This window comes from Emys orbicularis, chromosome 2, assembly GCF_028017835.1.
Source record: "Emys orbicularis isolate rEmyOrb1 chromosome 2, rEmyOrb1.hap1, whole genome shotgun sequence".
NCBI classification, from domain to species: Eukaryota; Metazoa; Chordata; order Testudines; family Emydidae; genus Emys; species Emys orbicularis.
The window spans coordinates 257621359-257640144 of record NC_088684.1 but is presented as its reverse complement, the minus strand read 5'-3'; the positions used below and the strand labels follow the sequence as shown (position 1 = coordinate 257640144).

Below are 18786 nucleotides of genomic sequence, written 5' to 3'. Positions count from 1 at the left end.
CCCCCTGCCTGTACCCTAGGCCAGGGCGTGTGAGAAGATTCTTGAAAGACAGCCTTCCCTTGTTTTCCTCAGTTTCTGCCAGGGAAATCATCTCCCAACCAGATCCAGGGCTTTTAGAGCCCTTTATGCCACTCTGGCTCTTTTGGGCAGTGTAAAAGGGTCAGAGCCTGGATAAGAAACTCACCTGAAGTATTTTTAAACTATTAATCTAGAACCCCAGGTAGATCCTACACATTTTTGTGTATAAAAGAATCCAAGCAAGTCTGTATTTTACACTCTCTTCCAAATCTCTTGCTTTAGAGCAGGTGGAACAAAGTGTATTTATTTACCTTGTTGACTTGACTGGGGTTATGCCAATGGGCAAGAGCAGAATTTTCTTGCAGCATTTAGGGCCTGAGGCATTCAAGATAAGACAGTGTTTGTGGGCCCCTGGGAAAAAGTAAGTCTTTAGGAGGCATTCTAATGAGGAGAGGGTGGAAAGCAGGGGTGGAAGGAGATAAACAAGGTATTGATGTTGACACTGGTGGTGGGTACCCCATGTGTCTCCTCCTCCTACTCCAGAGGTGGAAAAACTACGGCCCACGGGCCACATCTGGCCCACGGGACCGTCCTGCCCAGCCCTTGAGCTCCCGGGGACAAGGAGCCGGGGGGGTTGGATGGGTCGGGGGCTCAGGGGGGCAATCAGGGGGTGGAGAGTGTGGGGAGGCAGATAGGGGGTGGGGGCCAGGCTGTTTGGGGAGGCACAGCCTTCCCTACCGAGTCCTCCATACAGTATTGCAACCCCAATGTGGCCCTCGGGCCAAAAAGTTTGCCCACCCTGTCCTACTCCCATCTCAGTACTTCTCTCTATACTGAATCCTTTCCTCCGTGCTTCCATTTTAATAAGAAACTTACAGTGAGAGAGAAAAGGCCTGCTAAGTTCATCCCTGATGTACCTCAGCTGAAGTCAATGGAGTTATCTGAAGGAAGAATTTGGACCAAGCTATCTTGAAAGCACCAACAATCCACCTTTGCCTGCAGTACTGCCCCATACCCCAAAATACTAATGATCCCAGTGGCAGGCTGAATCTCTGCACTGTATTGTTCCTCACTTGGCAACTCCTCTCTAATAAATAAGTCGCAATCATCACCGCAACATCGTTCCTAGAAAAGCTGCTTTCCAGAGCCAGAACACCTGGCAGTGACCTAAGCTCAAAACATTTCTATCTCAACGAGGGAAAGGTCATGGAAATCATCATAACCTCCCTACCTGATGGTAACTGTTTAGAGGAGATACATTTCCTTCCCCAAGGTGCACTTGTTTCGGGGCTGAGACTTACAGTTGACAAAGAAAACTGGCATTTATCAGAACTTGTATGATCAATGAAAATTCTGCCCAGTTCATGCTTCCTCTGGCACACATTAAACTTGTCAAACAATTCTTGTCTGCTAAAGTTAGTTGAAGAATCACATAAGTGATTTAAAGCTAATGACATTGCAGAGTTCAGGTCATATTCTGTTCTTACTTACACCGGTGTAACGCTGTTGCACTAATTGATGGTGGTAAGACAAGACCTAGTGGGCTTCTATTAGAGTAGTAGACTTGCTCTTGTGCAAGTGGAAACAGAAACTGGCACACTATCAAGTAATTCAGTGAAGTGACTTCACATTCACACCAGTGTACCGGAAGGCAATCACAATAGTGTAGTTACTATATTGTACAGCTTGTTTTTGGTTATAAATAATACTACAAGACAAGGTGAGTAGCTATTTAAGATGACCACAAGCCACAGCCTTCTATTATGATTCAGGCAAAAACACTATGACTTAAAGCCATTGTATGAAGGGAAAATTCCAGTTGAGTATTTCCTGCATGAGGAGTATAATATAGAACCCTCATTGGCCAATCAAATGCCTCTTTTCATCCAGCTCATTTTGAAAGAGTATGTTAGATGTATGTGCTATATTTTAATGGTGTATCTGCCAATCTTAGGTTACATCCAAGCACTTGTTTAGGGTTGTATGAGATGGATTGTTTTATGTGATGTGTTCAGTGTACTTTGTTATATATTTATGTATTGGGATAAAAAGTCACAGTGCCAGCCATATGGTTAGTCAACAGCATTTACCACCTTATGAGGAGAACACGTGGGCCATTTTTGCTAATGTCGAACTTGAAATTTCCACCGGGCACCAAAGGAAAGTCCCTTTATTAATCAGAATACTGTATGTCTCGACCTTTGAATGAAATAGGCCTGTTTCAAGAATAAGATGATCCAAAGCATCTTTATATATTACTTTTGCCAAATAGAAAAAAATGATGAGACTGAACAGTTGTAAATGTACAGGTAGGTTAAGAATGTATACTATTTATCATAAAATGACAATGATGTTATCCCATATTCTAACTCCTTCTGCACCTTTTTTCTTTTTTGATGCTTGTATGAATGTAAATCAAAATACAGTTTTAAAAAACAAAGAAAGACACAGAAGAAACCATCCAATATCAGGTAGTCTATTAATGTGATTCCAGAAAAATATAATGATGAGAAATTAACACAATGATATTGTTGTATGACGCGATGCTTGGTGGTGAAAAGTGAGGTCCTGAAAACATCCTAGTTAAATGAATATGGGATCAGTCCCTTTCAAGGGCAGAAGGAGTTTTTCAGCTGTGTTTATGTGGGTTTTGTCTGTGTGTACAATACTGAATCCCCCTCTGTACTTCATATTTGTCTAAATTCCATGTAAGGACTTCTGGTCCTGATTCTAATCTCATTTGCACTGAGATGTAACTGCACTGAGTTCAGCAGAGCTACTCCTGATTTACTATCAATTAGTCCCTATGAATCCATATTGTAATGCAGAAAGACAGGGCCTGATCCTGCAGAGCGTTGATCATGCTCGACTCTCATTGGACTCAGATGCTCAGTACTTTGAAGAATCGGGCCAAATGGCCACTGTACGGATGAGCTGCACATCTTTATTTTCAAGGGGCTGTTTAGGTTCAAATACTGTCTGCTTGAATTTTTACAAATATTAGACAAACAAGTAGTTAGAAATAATTGCAATTTACGGAATAAATTACACCATTAGTGACTCTGAAATTAATAATCAAGGAACAAAGGGAAGAATATATTGAGTAGGTGACAGAAAAAAAATAAACCTCTCGGGCAACTTGCCACTCTTAGGATTTTAATTTTGAGCTTCCACTCCCAGCTATCCATTCTTATTGCCCATCCATCAAACTCCTGATGAATATAAAGGACCATAGTATGCAGTATATCACTCCACAAGATTGCTAGGCTGGGATAACAATGGAAAGAGAGTCTTGCAGGTTTTGAGGAGGTAGAAGGAAACAGCAGATGACAGTATGGAGAAGCTTGTCTTTCCTTTTGCTTTTCCTTTTCTTCTGTTTAATTGTGCTAGCCTTCTAATCACCATTTCAAAGATACCCAAATTCTTACTCATGATCAAATCATCTGAAAATCTCCCCTCAACTGCCTTTAACAACTGATGTAACTTTTAATAGAAGTGCAGCATGATTTATACCTCTGCTTATTCGTACGATTTTAGGTTTTTGGTTTAATTTTAGTACCACGTAAGAAGTATTTATCTTCTACTTACTATTTACAGAGTTATAAAAAATGTTGCAATTGTTACTTTCACTGCTAGCAATATGGTACCACTTGAATTAATGCTGGCTGGGAGAACTGGGAAATATCAGTATTATTTTTGTATGAATATTGTGCCTGTCTCTGTGTGTTTGTTTATTGGATTATTGATGTGGAGTTTGATCAAAAGGGGGCTGTTAGGGAAGGCTACACAATGGTCCAGATAAGGGGTCTCCGAAACACAATAGCCAGGTTAATAGCTGTGAAGAGGTGACCTCCTCCACCCCAACCTGGGGACACAGCTGTATTGCCAAGGCTGAGAACCTGGAGAGCAAAAGCCACTGATCAGTTAAAAGGTCTGCCCTGCAGAAAGGGAGGACAGAAGATGTCAGCCGCTGCAGGCAGACACAGACTGCTTGAGAGTCAGAGGTTGCAGCAAGAAAGCTGTATCTTGGTTACCAAGAGAATGAGGGGTGGCACCAAGGCTAAGTCATGTCTATCTAGGGCCCCACCCCAAAGAGAAGTGGGGGCACAGGTCTGTCACTTTAAGGGTGCACGTGGAGGACTAGAAAAGGGACTCAGCAGGGGCAGCCAGCCCAGGGACTGTGACACTGGCTTTAGGCAATGAATACAACTATTGCAGTTACAACAGTCTAAGTGTTGCAGGATCAATCATGCTATACAGAAAATGATTTAATAATTGGATGCATACTTGGAAAGTGTGTATTATTGTTTTTAAAACATATTTAATATGTTCACTGGTTTTAAAAATATTCCAGTGGCTCACTGTAATTTTCATGTGCCTCACGTCAACATTATATTGTACACATTAGAGAGTTATGGGTGGGAATTAATTTAAGAGGAGAATATAGCTTGTTGACTTCCATTTTAGAGTAAAAGCAGAGATGGAAGCACGTAGGAAAATAAGTACAAATTTAAATGGGGAGGGGAGATCTACAAGAACTGACTTTTATGTTTGCAATTAGCAATTTAATTTTTGCAATACATGAGCACAGATGTGGTTATGAATGTTTTTATATGGTTAGTTACTGATCTTTATGTGTGCAATTATCAAGTTATATGTGATCATTTAATATCCTTAAACTTGGCCAGTTAAATGTTCACTCTTTAACTTCTTATTTGATTAAGACTGATTTTATATGTGCAGTAATCATTTTATATCTGCAATAATTCATCAGTCAAAATACTATATACATGACTTGAATATAGATCTTTCAGTTTAAAAATTCTTCCCACTCCTAACTAGTAATATTTTACTGATCTTTTCAGATTAAAAGATAAAAAGGAAGAGAGATGTTGAATTTATTTGCAATTTCCCCTCGCTGAGCCCTGTCAGTTGAGTGACAGCCCTCTTTGAACTCAACCCTGATTTTGATTTGAAAACTGGTTGTAATCCTTTCAAGATTAAACTTAATTTTTTGCAGATTATTCTGATACATACATTCTTCTGGTACCAAACCCACCCTCATCGATGTGTCAAAGGTCATTTTTCATTGTGGTAAGATTTAATCTGGAGGATTCTTGACCACAAAAAAGTGGCTCAAATCTTAGAAAATATCCTGCCGACAGAAATGCTAAATTAAAAAGTTTGGGGGAAATGATGAGCAGAGCACCAGGATTCCTAAACACAGAAACTGAGTATCTTTGGTATACAGAAAATCTAGTACGGTTAAAAAATCCAGCGCATGACTTGCATCACTACAAATATATTATCCACTCAGATGAGCTGATTACTGATTTTCCACCAACATTCAGCTAAACAGTTCTTTATCCACCAGATGATGCTGTTGAGTGGCACTGGGCCTTCCAGACTCAGGATACCACAAATCTGCCAGTGCTGAGATTTTACAATGATGGGTGAAGCATAAGAATGTAGCAAGAATAGAAAAGCCCAGAAAGCAGAACTCAGGTGCCACATGTGATAGTTTGTAGTGGTACCTCTAGGCCAGCCATTCAGATGTACTCCTTTCCCCTATTCATATTGTATTTCAAAGTACATATTTTGAACCCGGTTCACTGTTAGTGTAAGTGCATGTAACTCTTTGGGATACCCCAGCACTGACTTTGGCTCCTAACTTTAAGATTGAAATGTATCCCATTAAACCAGCAATTGAAAGATACAAACCAACACACCTTTATTTTCTATATGTTTTTTTTCTTACCAGCTGTAACCTAAAATGCTTTTTATGGTTTTTAAAGCAGCAAGTGTTAAAAATAATATCTGAACAAAAGAGAAGCAGCTGTGGACAAGGAAGAAAAGCTGTGGCTTCACAGGCAATTTCAAATATAATCATGGTGCTCGGTACAACATCAAATCAACCCCTTGTTTGGCATATGCCTCATTCTTACTAACTCTACAGTGTGCAGGGCTGCCTTATTATCAGAACTTTTTCCTAGCGTGCTCTTCTGGGCCTAAGACTTTACATTTAGCAACAAGGAGGCAGTTGTAGTCCTAAAGTAGCCATTTTATTGCTGGCCATATTTCCCTGTCTTCTAGCTAGTGAGTACCTAGTCTGTTTTCCCCTTTCTTATTACCGAGGTGTTGGTATATCCTCACAAAGCGATGTAACACTCAGATTATGCTTTACACCTTCGAGACTATATCAACGTTAACCAACTAGTCAGTAAGGAAAAGAGCTGTAGGTAGGTTGTTGCAAATGGCAGGAGCTTGGGGGTGAGGGGTGTGTGTCCAAGTTCAAGCACCAGCAGCAGTATCCTTGTGTGAACAGTAGGCATCTTATACCGAAACAGAGAGATGGGGGGGAAGTGGTTAAAAAGGTGAGAACAAGGCCACGGGAGGTTGAAAAAATACACCTCTACCCCTATATAACCCTGTCCTCAGGAGCCAAAAAATCTTACCGCATTATAGGTGAAACTGCGTTATATTGAACTTGCTTTGATCTCCCCGAGTGCACAGCCCCGCCCTCCCCCCGGAGCGATGCTTTACCGCGCTATATCCGAATTCGTGTTATATCGGGTCACGTTATATCGGGGTAGAGGTGTACCTAGACAAAGAAATGTAAGAACGATCACTGTTATAAGACTAGCAACATCTAATGTAGGTGTAATGGAATAAATTAAAAATGGGCTGTCAACCCAGACTTTACCTTGGAAGAGGGGCTAATAAAGTAAGCACTACTCAAGCCTTAACTACAGCATATCAGTGCTCAAAAGTACCACGACAGGAACACAAATGCCCAGTTTTTTTAGCCAAAGGATAAGTGAGCCCAAAACATCTGATTTTTCACAGTGCCTTGACTTTGTTCTAGTCTCAGATTGTTGGATCCTTCAGGGTAACGTTTGGCCCCTTTGGCTCAGTCTTACCTCTCTTATATGTGTGCATTTTTCTATTAGAAAGGAAGGATGGTCTTGTGGTTAAGGTACTGGGCTAGGGTTTGGGCTCAGGATATCTGGGTTGAATGCCCAGCTCTGCACAAAGTTTCTTTGTGTTCTTGGACAAGATTTCTCTGTGTCGCAGCTGAAAAATAGAGGTTAATAACACTTTTAGCTCACAGACGTTCTGAGCACAAACTCCCTTATAATATTTTGGAAGTAGTTAGGTACAGTGGTGAGGTGGGCTATCTGAACAGATTATTCGCCATATGCAGTACTTTGTCTTGTTTGGGTTTTATTCATTTTCCCTCCTAATATGAAAAACTGCCATTTGTCAACTACTGTAGTTTGAAATAGGCCTGTTGCCTGTCTCTTCAGTGCCTCTTCCCATCAAGCCCGAACTGTTCTCTCTCTGACTTTGATATCCCTTCTTTGGGCGAACTGTTGCTGTGCCAAGCAGACCAGGAAGAGGGCTTCAAAAACACTAGGAAAGACTACAGGAATCCGAGAGCTGAATCAGTATCAGAAAGCCTTGATTAGCAGGAAGGATGAGTAAACCTTTTCCATTTGTATAATCTTTCGTCCTAACGGCTAGGGAGAAGCACTGATGGGTGTGTGGACAATATTAAATGGGGGTGGCCAGTATAGACAAGGACAAGGAGGATCAGCGACTGTGTAACCTAATAATAATAATAATGAAGAGATTTGAAACATTTCATTACTTGATAAACAGGACTAAATTCTGACCTCAGCTACAACTGTGCAACCAACCCCTCCAGAAGCCAGTAACATATCAAACACACACACACCCCTTAAACATGTTGTGGAAGTGCTGAGCTAGGAGTAACTTTCCAGATGGAAGGATTGGGGCCTCTATGTATCCAGGGCTGTTCTAATCCAGAGGAAGGTGATCATTGTTATGTGCAAAACTTTTTTTTACACATACCCACCAAGATCACTGAATGGTCCCTGACGAACCACACATAGGCAGGATGAGCATTTAAGATTGTTTATTTATTTATTTTGCAGCCTGATGCACTTGAAGTGGGGCTTTACAAGCAGCCCTGATCATGATGCTACTGGGGCTGGGGAAGAATGAAGCTGAGGATGCAGGGCCTGGAATAGTTTCACACTGCCCTATAGCTCCTACCAGAACTTTTCCTTGCAAAGAAGAAAAAGCAGACTTGTATGGCTTGTCCTTTGGGAGGAGGCGAACGATGTGTTCTAAACAAGTGGGCTGAAGCTGACTTCCAAAGGGCTGGGGTGGAAGCTCAGAGCTAAGGGAACTGACTAGCTTGTGTCTTTGCCAGATAAAGATTTTTTTTTTTAAAAAGTAGAACGGTAACAAAAAAACAGAAAAGGGGGAACTATTTACAAGGGCGGGAAGCGGAAGCTTTATCAGCAGCCTGCTGGGGAGATAAGCAGCTGGGCTGGCCCATCTCTGCGCCGCTTGGACTCACTCGTTGCCTTCGAGTCTCCCAGGAAAGAGCAAAAGGAGCTGCTGACATTTCTGCTTAAAAGGAAGAATCGATGAATCTTTGTTTCCCACCGCCTGCCTGTTTGACCTTATTGTGTTGCGGAGTAGAAAAGAAAGAAAAGGGAAGGGGGGGGGGAGGCGATTCGTGCTAACAAAATCCCAGACAAGATCGCAGCCCCTCTGATCGTCGCTGGAGATGTTATTATTTGGTTGTTGTCTTAGTTGCTGCTGGGGCTCATTTCGGATTCTCGCCCCGCTGTAATAAGTCACACGCTTTCCAGCTATCATCCCCGTATTGACAGGCAAATGTCACCCGCCTTTGATTGACGTCCATTGCTCTTGCATGCAGAAGTATGATTTAGGAATCAATTCTGCTTATTTATTTATTTAAAGAGCGCTTTGTGCAGCTTGTAGCTTTGTTAAGTGGGTAACTTGCTTAACAGCCTCTGTGGGGAGTTGGCCCCAATGTAACATGCAGGCTGGTCTTTCACCTACCCACTCAGACCAGAGGTGCCCACCAGCCCCCAGTGGGAAGAGGAGGGGAGGAAGGACCCTCCCATCAAAACTTATTTCCTGTCCCTATCTTTACCCGGGGCAGTCCCTATCTTTACCCTAGTCCTGGACTAGGCTGATCTGCATGAGCGGGAGCCCTTTTCACTGGCTTGGTTTCTTAAACTTCTTTATCACAACGCCATATTCTGAACAAAACGGGAGCTGGCTACAATATGAAGCAGCCTTGGACAAGTCACCAGTAGATGGTTTAATTTTAATTCCAAGAGCGAGACATTTCCCACGAGCTATTTCTAGGGGTGTCATAAGGAACATGCCCGTGCTCTAAAATCCGTGGGAGCAGCTTTCGCCTGAGCGGAGGGAGGTGTGGTTTCACATAACTTTCACTCGGACAATCAGGTGAAGTGAGAAGCCTGGTCCTGAGATGAAAAGTGATATTTCCAACCCCATGTTAATGTGGCTGGGGAGAGCTCGGGGACCCATTAACCAGGAGGTGGGGGTGACCTTTCCGTCCTAGCTCGGTGACCCGTCAGGTATCCAAACCCTGCTCTTCCCCTCGGGCTGCTCCGGAGAGACTCTCAGCGCCAGGGAGTGCTCACGATTTCACTGTTCATCCGTTTGCAGGGAGGGAAAAATCCCCACACTGGCAGGGTGATGCCAAACTCGGTGTGAGTGGGAAGAGCGGAGCAGCTGCTGGAATGAGATGCCAAAGCAGCTCCCCTTTCCCCTGCGCTTTTGGGTGCCTATAAATTGCTTCGGCGCCTTTGTCAGTCTCCTCTTCTCCTGGCAGGTGGCAGGCGGGCAGGCTCCAGCGCTCACTCTGTCGGCGGCTCCGCACCCAGCCAGCAGCCCCGCAGAGCGCCCGCGGGTGCGCGTTGCAGGAAGAAAGCAGGAACCGGCGAGGAGGGGACGGGGCAGCTGCCGCGAGGGGGGATTTTTCGTGCGCTCTTGCAAGTTTCACCAGCCGGCGCTGCCTTGGGAGACTTCTTGTCGCTGCAGAAAAAAAAAGGAGGGGGGGCAGGAAAGCGGGGCGATCGCGAGGGGCGCGAAGAAGCCGGCGCGAGGGAAAGTTGATTCGAAGTGGCACCGTATGCAAAAAAAAAAAAAGTCGATCGCCAGCAGGAGCATAAAAGTGTGAGCGGCTCCGGCGCGGGGCGGCAGCTCCCTGCGCGCTAGAGCAGCGGCAGCCACAGGTGCCCGGGGCTCAGACTTTGCCTTGTGGAGCGGCCGCGGGCACTTTCCTCGCCCCATCGCCGCAGGAGCGGAGCCGGGGGGCTCGGGCTCGCCAGGGGCTTCGGGGTGTTTTCGGCTCTGAGGAGGTCCCCGCCCAACCAGCAAGATTTTGTCCAAAAGCAGGCAGGAGGATCGCCCTGCGCTGAGCCGGCTGGTGGGCAGCAGGCGGCGGCTGATCGCGGCCGGCGCCCTGGGGGTGGTCATGGTGCTGCTGCTGGTCATCCTCATCCCGGTGCTGGTGAGCTCGGCCGGCACCTCGGCCCACTACGAGATGCTGGGCACCTGCCGCATGGTCTGCGACCCCTACGGCGGCACCAAGGCGCCCAGCACGGCGGCCACGCCCGACCGCGGCCTCATGCAGTCCCTGCCCACCTTCATCCAGGGACCCAAGGGCGAGGCCGGCCGGCCGGGCAAGGCGGGGCCCCGCGGGCCGCCCGGGGAGCCGGGGCCGCCCGGGCCGGTGGGGCCCCCGGGGGAGAAGGGCGAGCCCGGGCGCCAGGGCCTGCCGGGTCCCCCCGGGGCGCCGGGGCTGAACGCGGCCGGGGCCATCAGCGCCGCCACCTACAGCACCGTGCCCAAGATCGCCTTCTACGCCGGCCTCAAGCGCCAGCACGAGGGCTACGAGGTGCTCAAGTTCGACGACGTGGTCACCAACCTGGGCAACCACTACGACCCCACCACGGGCAAGTTCACGTGCTCCATCCCCGGCATCTACTTCTTCACCTACCACGTGCTGATGCGGGGGGGCGACGGCACCAGCATGTGGGCAGATCTCTGCAAGAACAACCAGGTGAGGGGCCGGGGCCCGGGGGTGGGGAGCCCGGGGGCGTCAGGGGCCGTGGGGGAGCCCGGGGGTACCAGGGGCCTGGGGAGGAGCCCGGGGCGGGGTCACCAGGTGCCGGGGGAGTCCGGGGTGGATATGGGGTGGGGGGAGCCGGGCAGACCTGGATGGGACATAGAGGGGGGCCCGAAGGCAGAGGAACCAGATGTGGGGGATCACGGAGAGGGGAGACGCGGGGAAGCACCGGCGGGAGAGGAGAGGAGGCAGTGGGAGCCCGGGGAGAGGTGGGCCCGGGAGGGTGGAGAGGAGCACACGGTGGTGTGCAGGGGGTACGCAAGGGCAGGTCCCCGGGGGAGGGGTGGTGTCGGGCAGCCGGGGGGAAGGAGGTGACGGGCCCCGAGAGGACGCCTGGCGGGGAGGTGACGGACACGGGACTGGGGGCGTTAGGAGCTAGGCAGCCCCGGGCTGGGCCTGTCCCGCCCCCTTAAGGCCGATGGGGAAACTCCCCGTTGGCTTCCGGGGAGGAGGCTCGGAGCCCTGCGGTGACCTCGGGGGAAAGGGATTACGTCCCTTCTCTCCCAGCGAGTCAATCCGGCTTTGCTCTGGGGAGCCGGGACCCGGCCGGGCGGGGCAGAGCGGGGGCTCCGGGGGCCCTGCAGTGGGAGCAGGGCGGTGCCAAACCTGGGCGCTGCTGTCTGGCTCCTTTTGCCCTCGTGTTCCCCACCCTCTCCGGTCCAGCCCGGGCTGCCCTGGGCACGTCTGCACAGGAAGGGGGGGAGGCCGCCGCCCCGGCCCAGCGATGCTCAGTAACACCCCGTAGGGTGCTGAAGTGACAGCGCTTGCAGGGGAGTGAGCTGGAAAGCACCGCGGGGCACCCGGAGACAGCGCCGTGCACAGCTGAGAGACTCAGACAAGCACGTGGGGGGAAGCGATTCCCCTCTGCGCTCCCCTCCTCCTCCCCCCCCCCCCGGGGGCGGCTGTGGCCGGGTTTGCTCCTTTCCCTGAGCAGCACGGCCTCAAAATGGGGGTCGACGCGGGGAAGCGGATCTGAACTGTACCCTGGAGGGCTGCGGTTAACCCCCCGCTGCCTACACGGGATGCTCCTTTCTCAAACGCCCAGGCCGGGAGGCACAGAAAGGCGGGGCCCAATGGGGTGGCCAGAGAAGCCAGACGCCCTGAGAGTTTCTGTAAGATTACACTGGGCAAGGGGTTGAGGGAGACGCGAAATACACGGGAAGCCAACGCGCAGTAAGAGTGTAATGGGAACATGGCCCAGCTGGGGACTAGAAGGGGCAGAACTCCCATCAGCAGGAGGCATGGCCACTTACTCATTCTACTAAGAGCTAAGTAACCAAGAGGCAATCCGAATCTCCCGTGTGAAACATGCAATAAATAGAAACTACTGGACACAATATCGGGGTGATAGGCTGGCAGCTAGGGGCTTTTAAGGCACTGTTGACAGAACGGGTAATTTATTATTCTGGCATAATTCCCCTGTTAAAGAACTTTTATAACTAAGAACATGAATATTATCTACAGACTCCCTATTAGTACTTTCTTAGGTACAGATAGAGCAAGAATTGTGGATTTCTTCCAAAATGTAACAGCCAAACCAAACATGAAAGAGCCCTGGTTTTTAGGGCTCAGAGTCTGAGATTCGCCATCTTTTTCGCAGCAACACCGAAATATTCGACATAATGAAAGATCTTGAGATGTTACAGTATGCAAGACAGAGGAATAATCCATTTTAATTAGTCTAAATGCTGCTACTGCTGAGTTTGTGGAAATGTTCCCTGTAACTTTGCACCTCTTTCCTATACGCCACACACACACACACACACACTCTCTCTCTCTCTCTCGTACTAACTACTACAGCATTTCGCTATGCTGGTTAATGGACAGTGGGTAGAAGACGCTTGTCATGCTTTCTGAAATGATCAGAGACGCTTGGAATGTGGCCAGAATTACCGGTGGCTGCTGAAGCTTTAAATTGGTCAGATACGAAGATTCTACTATAGTTTCTAAATACTATTTATATGAACTAACGCACAGGGAAACTTACAAGCGTTACTACTGTTCTACAAGTAATTCAATAACTATAAACTGTTTCCTACCTCAGGACTATTCTGGGACTAGAAAGCCAACCGACACCGTACCTGAAAAATTCTATACCACTATGTAAAGAATTTCCCTCTAGTAAATTGAAAATGTTGCCAGGTTGATGCTGTCAGCTAACAGAAAGCGCACACTGCAGTCTAACCCATGTGCTGGGCAGGTTTTCTTGGGCTGACAGGGATAGGGATTGTTCTCATAAAGCTGAAATTTGGGATTCCATGTCACTATGCCATGGTCACTATTCCGTGTCGCTTTTCGGATTAACGTTCCCCCTCCCCCCTCTGAAAGGCACAAAAATGAAGTTTAAAAATGCTTAAACTCCTGTACAGCGCAATTTCACTGTACTGTAACCAGACGCGAGCCATTTCACTTAGGCGCTGTGTTGAATGCAGGCGCACAGATGGAAGCAGTAAAGGCCAGTAAATTAATCTGATATGCCACTTAACCTTTTGTTGATGGTTTCTCAGAAGTACTGTGGAATGGAGTTATGAGGACGTCAGCGGCAATTAATTAAATTAGCAAATGTCGACCATAAATACTGCGTCTGCAGCTGAGCCTGCACTATTAAAACAGTGTTAAATTGTAGTACAACCGCGCTGACTTCTTCCTATAAAAGCAATGCTGTGTAGTGAGTCTACCGTATCTGCGATTCAATCATCAGCCTATATTTGGGTATTAAAACGTATTAAGTATTTCTCCCACTACCTGCTAGAAATAAAATAAAATACCACTACAAAGTAAGTGAGGCATGCATTGAGAAAACCTAATTATAAATATTAAATTGAGCCTGAGACTAACCGAAAAGATCCCAACAATTAATAAACTGCTTCAACCCCCTCGAATGACTACACATACACAGCTCACGCTGAATGAAAGGAGAGTCTTGTGTACAAGGGATGTCAATTTTTTTTATCTTTATATGTAAGATGAGACGTGGTGGTTAAGCTTAAATAGCAGGACTCAGTTTATTTGAAATTAATTAGTAGTTTTAGTGCACGGGTGCCTTTTTTAAAAGTGTGATTTGTTCGTGAAACACTGGTGGGTGATGCAATGTGATAGTAGTTAACTTTCTATGGTATTTGTGAAAAAGCCTGGACATTATAAAATGAAATCGTTAAAAAGGGGTCTGTGTCTGCCCTAGATGGTGTTATATATTCAATAGTATTCTCTAAGGGAGGAAATTACTACGGGGGAGAGGGCATGATTTATAGGAAAAATCATCCCAAAGCAATGTATATTAGGAAGTTCATGGTCTCCAGTGTAACACATTGCCTTCCTTAATAGTTATAGAGCTTAAACACAAGAAGTGCTGAGATCACATTGCTTAGCCGGTATGTGTTTGCAATTTCAGTGTCCCAATGTACCTGTATAAAATGATGAGGTGGGCAGTCATGCAACTTATAAAATAGATACTACATTAATGGTTTAATTTTGAAATACATTTACACTCTTAGGACAGTACACTTAGGAGTCTTCTGAGACTATTTTCATAGGCTTTAAAAAGAAATTACATTGGCTTTCCCAAACAAAGGAAGAAAAACCCTTAAGGGTAACACACTGGACTGTGGGACCAAGTTAATGCATTTACAGGGCTTTGTGGCTATACACAAATTAATACAATCTGCTAGATTATTTTTAGGTTCTCAGTGTCTAAATCAGTCTCTCAGTACAGCCAATAAGTACTCCTAGAGTCTTAGCAATGAAATGTCCATTGCTGTAGCGAATGTTCATCACCCATAAAGTCTTCATAATGAACACCTTTAATGGTAAAGCCAATAGCCCAAATAGTTTGTTAATGTACAGCAGATATACTTATTCGTAACAACACAGGTATAAATATTAGATATATCCAACAAGTAGAATTTAATTGTGGCATGAATTGAATTTGTCTGTGTGTGTGTGTGTGTGGGGGGGGGGGGTTGTGGTAATTTAAACAATTCAATTTACCAATGTGCAGGGCATTAATTCCCTAGAAAAATCATTTTGTTTCACAGATATTAAAAAACAAACTAACCATGGCCACATATTTATTCCCTCTTCCTCCATTTATAGTAGCAATAACAACCTCTATTTTCTATGGAGGCGTATTTCTGGAGTTAATGGCCCAAAGCCATCAATTCTGCCCTGATGGTCATTAATCCCTAAGAAATGTCCCGTGCCTTGATAGTTATTGCTGAAATAATGGTCAAAACAGATCATCTCAATAAACAATTATACATGTGAACCAATGACTCCTATATTAATGTATTCCTTTAAATTTGCACTTTGTTATGCAATTATAAACCTTGTAAGCCAGTCTCACTCCTGCTAGGTGATGCACAGAGAATTTTTGCTGCTTAAGCTTCATAATGAAATACCTTGAGATCTGGAGTGCTAAAGAGCCTTTCTTTTTAACATTTCAGTATTAACATGGGATCATGCCACATGAAAATTTAATCTGAAAACCTATCATTTAAACTTTAAAAGGAATGCATGGAAATTCTAGACTTACAGATTTTTTTTTTCAATTCTGAAGATAAAAATCCCACATATTGTAAGTCAAGTCATGCATTATTACTTACTTCTGGTTTGCAAAACCACTAAATCACTTACTGCTCTGTATAACTATTCTAGAATAGGGCCAAGCAACAAAGATGATGTGCTATACTAAAATAAATCACATAGAAATCAGTTTAAATATTTTACAAAGCAGAACTGAATTATAGTGAAATGATTTGAAGGATTACCTTTACTTGAGGATGCGACAGAATATTCGTAGCTCAAAACTGACATACAATTTGATATTGATTATAAATTCCTTTCAGTTTGCTAATAAATTCCTTTTTCTTTGCTAATAATGTCAAACTCAATTAGTAGCCAAACAGTAAGAAGGGAAAAATGTTTGCGTTAAAGTAGTATATTCAGTTTTTTAAAAAAAATCAAATATCTGAAATCTCCATAATTCATCTTAAAGTACATGCTGATGTAATTTTAAAATTTATATCTTTTAGACTGTATAGAAGTTAAATGATTAAGTGAAATATGTGGCAATAACAGGATTTCCTAATTTGGATTGGATTGTTTACCCACTAGTATTTTTTTGTTCTTCAGCATTTCATTTAGATTTTGATTACTTATTTGGAGATAAATCAACTACAAGGGTTTAAAGTTCATTGGCAGAAAGATATTTTATTTCTGTGTTTTTGCAACACGATCTGGTAACTATTATGATCAGAACATTTCTGAAAAACTCTACCTTAATACCTGGGGCTGATAGTGATCTCATGCCACTGTAAATCAGGAGTAGTTCCACTGGAGTTAGAGTTACATGAATCTAAAACTTGAGTGAGCCCATAATCAGGTCCCTGGAGTCTAGCTATTTTTTGTAAAAAAAAAAAAAAAAAAAGTCCGTAGGAGCAAAATGGCTGGAGATGTGAGAGTGAGCAGTTTCGTATTACTCAGAGGCAAACAAGCCATGTGATAATGATTTGAGTTAAAATATTTAGCCTACTTCTGGGAGAACTTGCTGCTACACTGTAAACCATTTCTAGCAACGGCAGAAATAGTGATGATATTGTTAGGGGGAAAAACTACAGCTGAGAAGTGTATAGGCATATTTAAAGTGGCACTGAATGTGTGCAACTCCTTTTTACGACATGTTTTAATTACACCATGCAGGAGGAATGTCCAAGTTTCATAACCAAACATTTATGTTTGTTTTTGTTTTACATAGGTTCGAGCTAGTGCAATTGCTCAGGATGCTGATCAGAACTACGACTATGCCAGTAACAGCGTGGTTCTTCATTTGGAGCCAGGAGATGAAGTTTACATAAAATTGGATGGAGGAAAAGCACATGGAGGAAACAACAACAAATACAGCACATTTTCTGGATTTATTATTTATGCTGACTGATTATGAGTCAAAAACTAAGCTTGTTCTTCTAAGACATGGATTCACGTGGCAAAAGTCAATGAATCAAGAATCCAGCGGATACTGACCGTGGGACACCTCAGTAGTGGGGGAAAATCAAATGCTACCTGACTCACATCTGTATGACACAAAGAAACCTTATATTAAAATATATATATATATATATAAAGCAAGTTAACAGATGTGTGATCCACTACCGCCAAAGCAAATACTTATTGTTAGTGTCGATGTGAATGAAGTCCTATATAGATCACAAATTTTTATAGGAAAATCTAAAGACACTGAATTATTTCTTCAGTATATAAGATACTTCGATGTATTATGATCTTGCTGCTTTATCCATACGTCAGCTTTGGTTCTTGTGACTTACCCGCTAACTATGATGCTTGGAATCCACTCATAGTGAGGAATGAGTTTACAATAAAAGGAAGAGGTAACTGAAATGCTTCTTCTCTCCAAAGGAATTGTTTGCCTTGTACTTTTGTTATCCTTCTATCTAGAACTAGAAACTAATAAGTTTCAAGCCTTAACTCTTAATTTCCCTGCTTTGTGAGTGTAGGTCAGGCCTTTTAAATTATTTCCACCTGTTTGTTTAGTTTAAATTTCCTTTCCCTCCCCTTAATTGTATTCTAAGAGAGAAAGACAGAAGAAACAATTCAATAAAAATATAAGAGATGATATAACAAACTGCCTATATTTGGACCAAATCCTGGGTCCACTGAAGCCAATTGCAAAACTCCTATTTGGCCTTTAATATGTAAACAGATTTGGCTCTTAATTTGTAAACATGTGTAAATACATATATTTAGACAATTTAACAAACCCATTCTTGATGGTTTGTTGTGTAAATACTGTTTTAGCAAATCTAACATCCACACTGCCAGGCCAGAATAATTTTTTTGCTGCAATTAGTCTTCAGTGTAAATCTGTAGTTACTACTTTTGTTTAACAAAAGATTATTTATGATTTGACATACTACAAAGAGTCAACTGAAGTAATTACATAGAACATTGTGAGAAAACCACTGGTCAAAATCCTGCTCCGCTTATTTATGCAACCAGTCTTGCTGAAGTCCGTGTGGATACTTGCATGAGAGTGGGATTTGGACCCCATGTAATGATGCCATCACACAGTACCTGTTACAAGGTATTGCATTCATTTGTAGTATGGTGTGACTGAAATTAACAGATAAGCATATTACCAAATATGAAAACCAGTTATGCAAAGCTAGAAACAGATTTTCAAATGCAAAAAACTGTGTACTAAAACCTATTTTTCTTATCTATCTATCTATCTATCTATCTATCTATCTATCTATCTATCTATCTATCTATCTATCTATCTATATCTCAAAAAGGCTTACTCAGTATAATAGACTAATGGCCTGGAGAATTACATTGTAAAAACATGCTTTTCAGTTATAGTTCTACAAAAATCTTTTACAATCAGTAATAGCAGCAATACCAGTAATACCTCTATAAAAAGGATTTTTATTTAGAAATTATGTTTTTGTTTTTTTAATTGCTCCCACATCGATACTTGCAAGTTTAAGTCTAAAGCAAAATTATAGCAGGAATACATAACAGAACCTTTACGGCAGGGTCAAAATAATTACATAGCTTCCTGTTGTAATGCTGATGCAGTATAGGTCTTAGGTTACATTCATGGCAGAATAAAAATACTATTTGTATAAATTGCTATGGAGTAGTGAGAGGCCAGACCTAGTTTTTCTGTTTTACATAATCTGCAGGGCCGGCTCCAGGCACCAGCGGAGGAAGCACGTGCCTGGGGCGGCACATGCTAAGGGGCGGCA

The 18786-nt window shown here is 44.0% G+C and overlaps 1 protein-coding gene across 1 annotated transcript; it reads left to right on the top strand.

Moving 5' to 3' along the window:
• The first annotated feature begins 10369 nt into the window (after positions 1–10369).
• On the top strand, positions 10370–16955 carry C1QL3 (complement C1q like 3). The gene is made up of 2 exons (XM_065399822.1): positions 10370–10957; positions 16776–16955. The coding sequence occupies exons 1-2, from the start codon at positions 10370–10372 to the stop codon at positions 16953–16955; spliced, it is 768 nt and encodes a 255-aa protein (XP_065255894.1).
• Positions 16956–18786: the final 1831 nt, after the last annotated feature.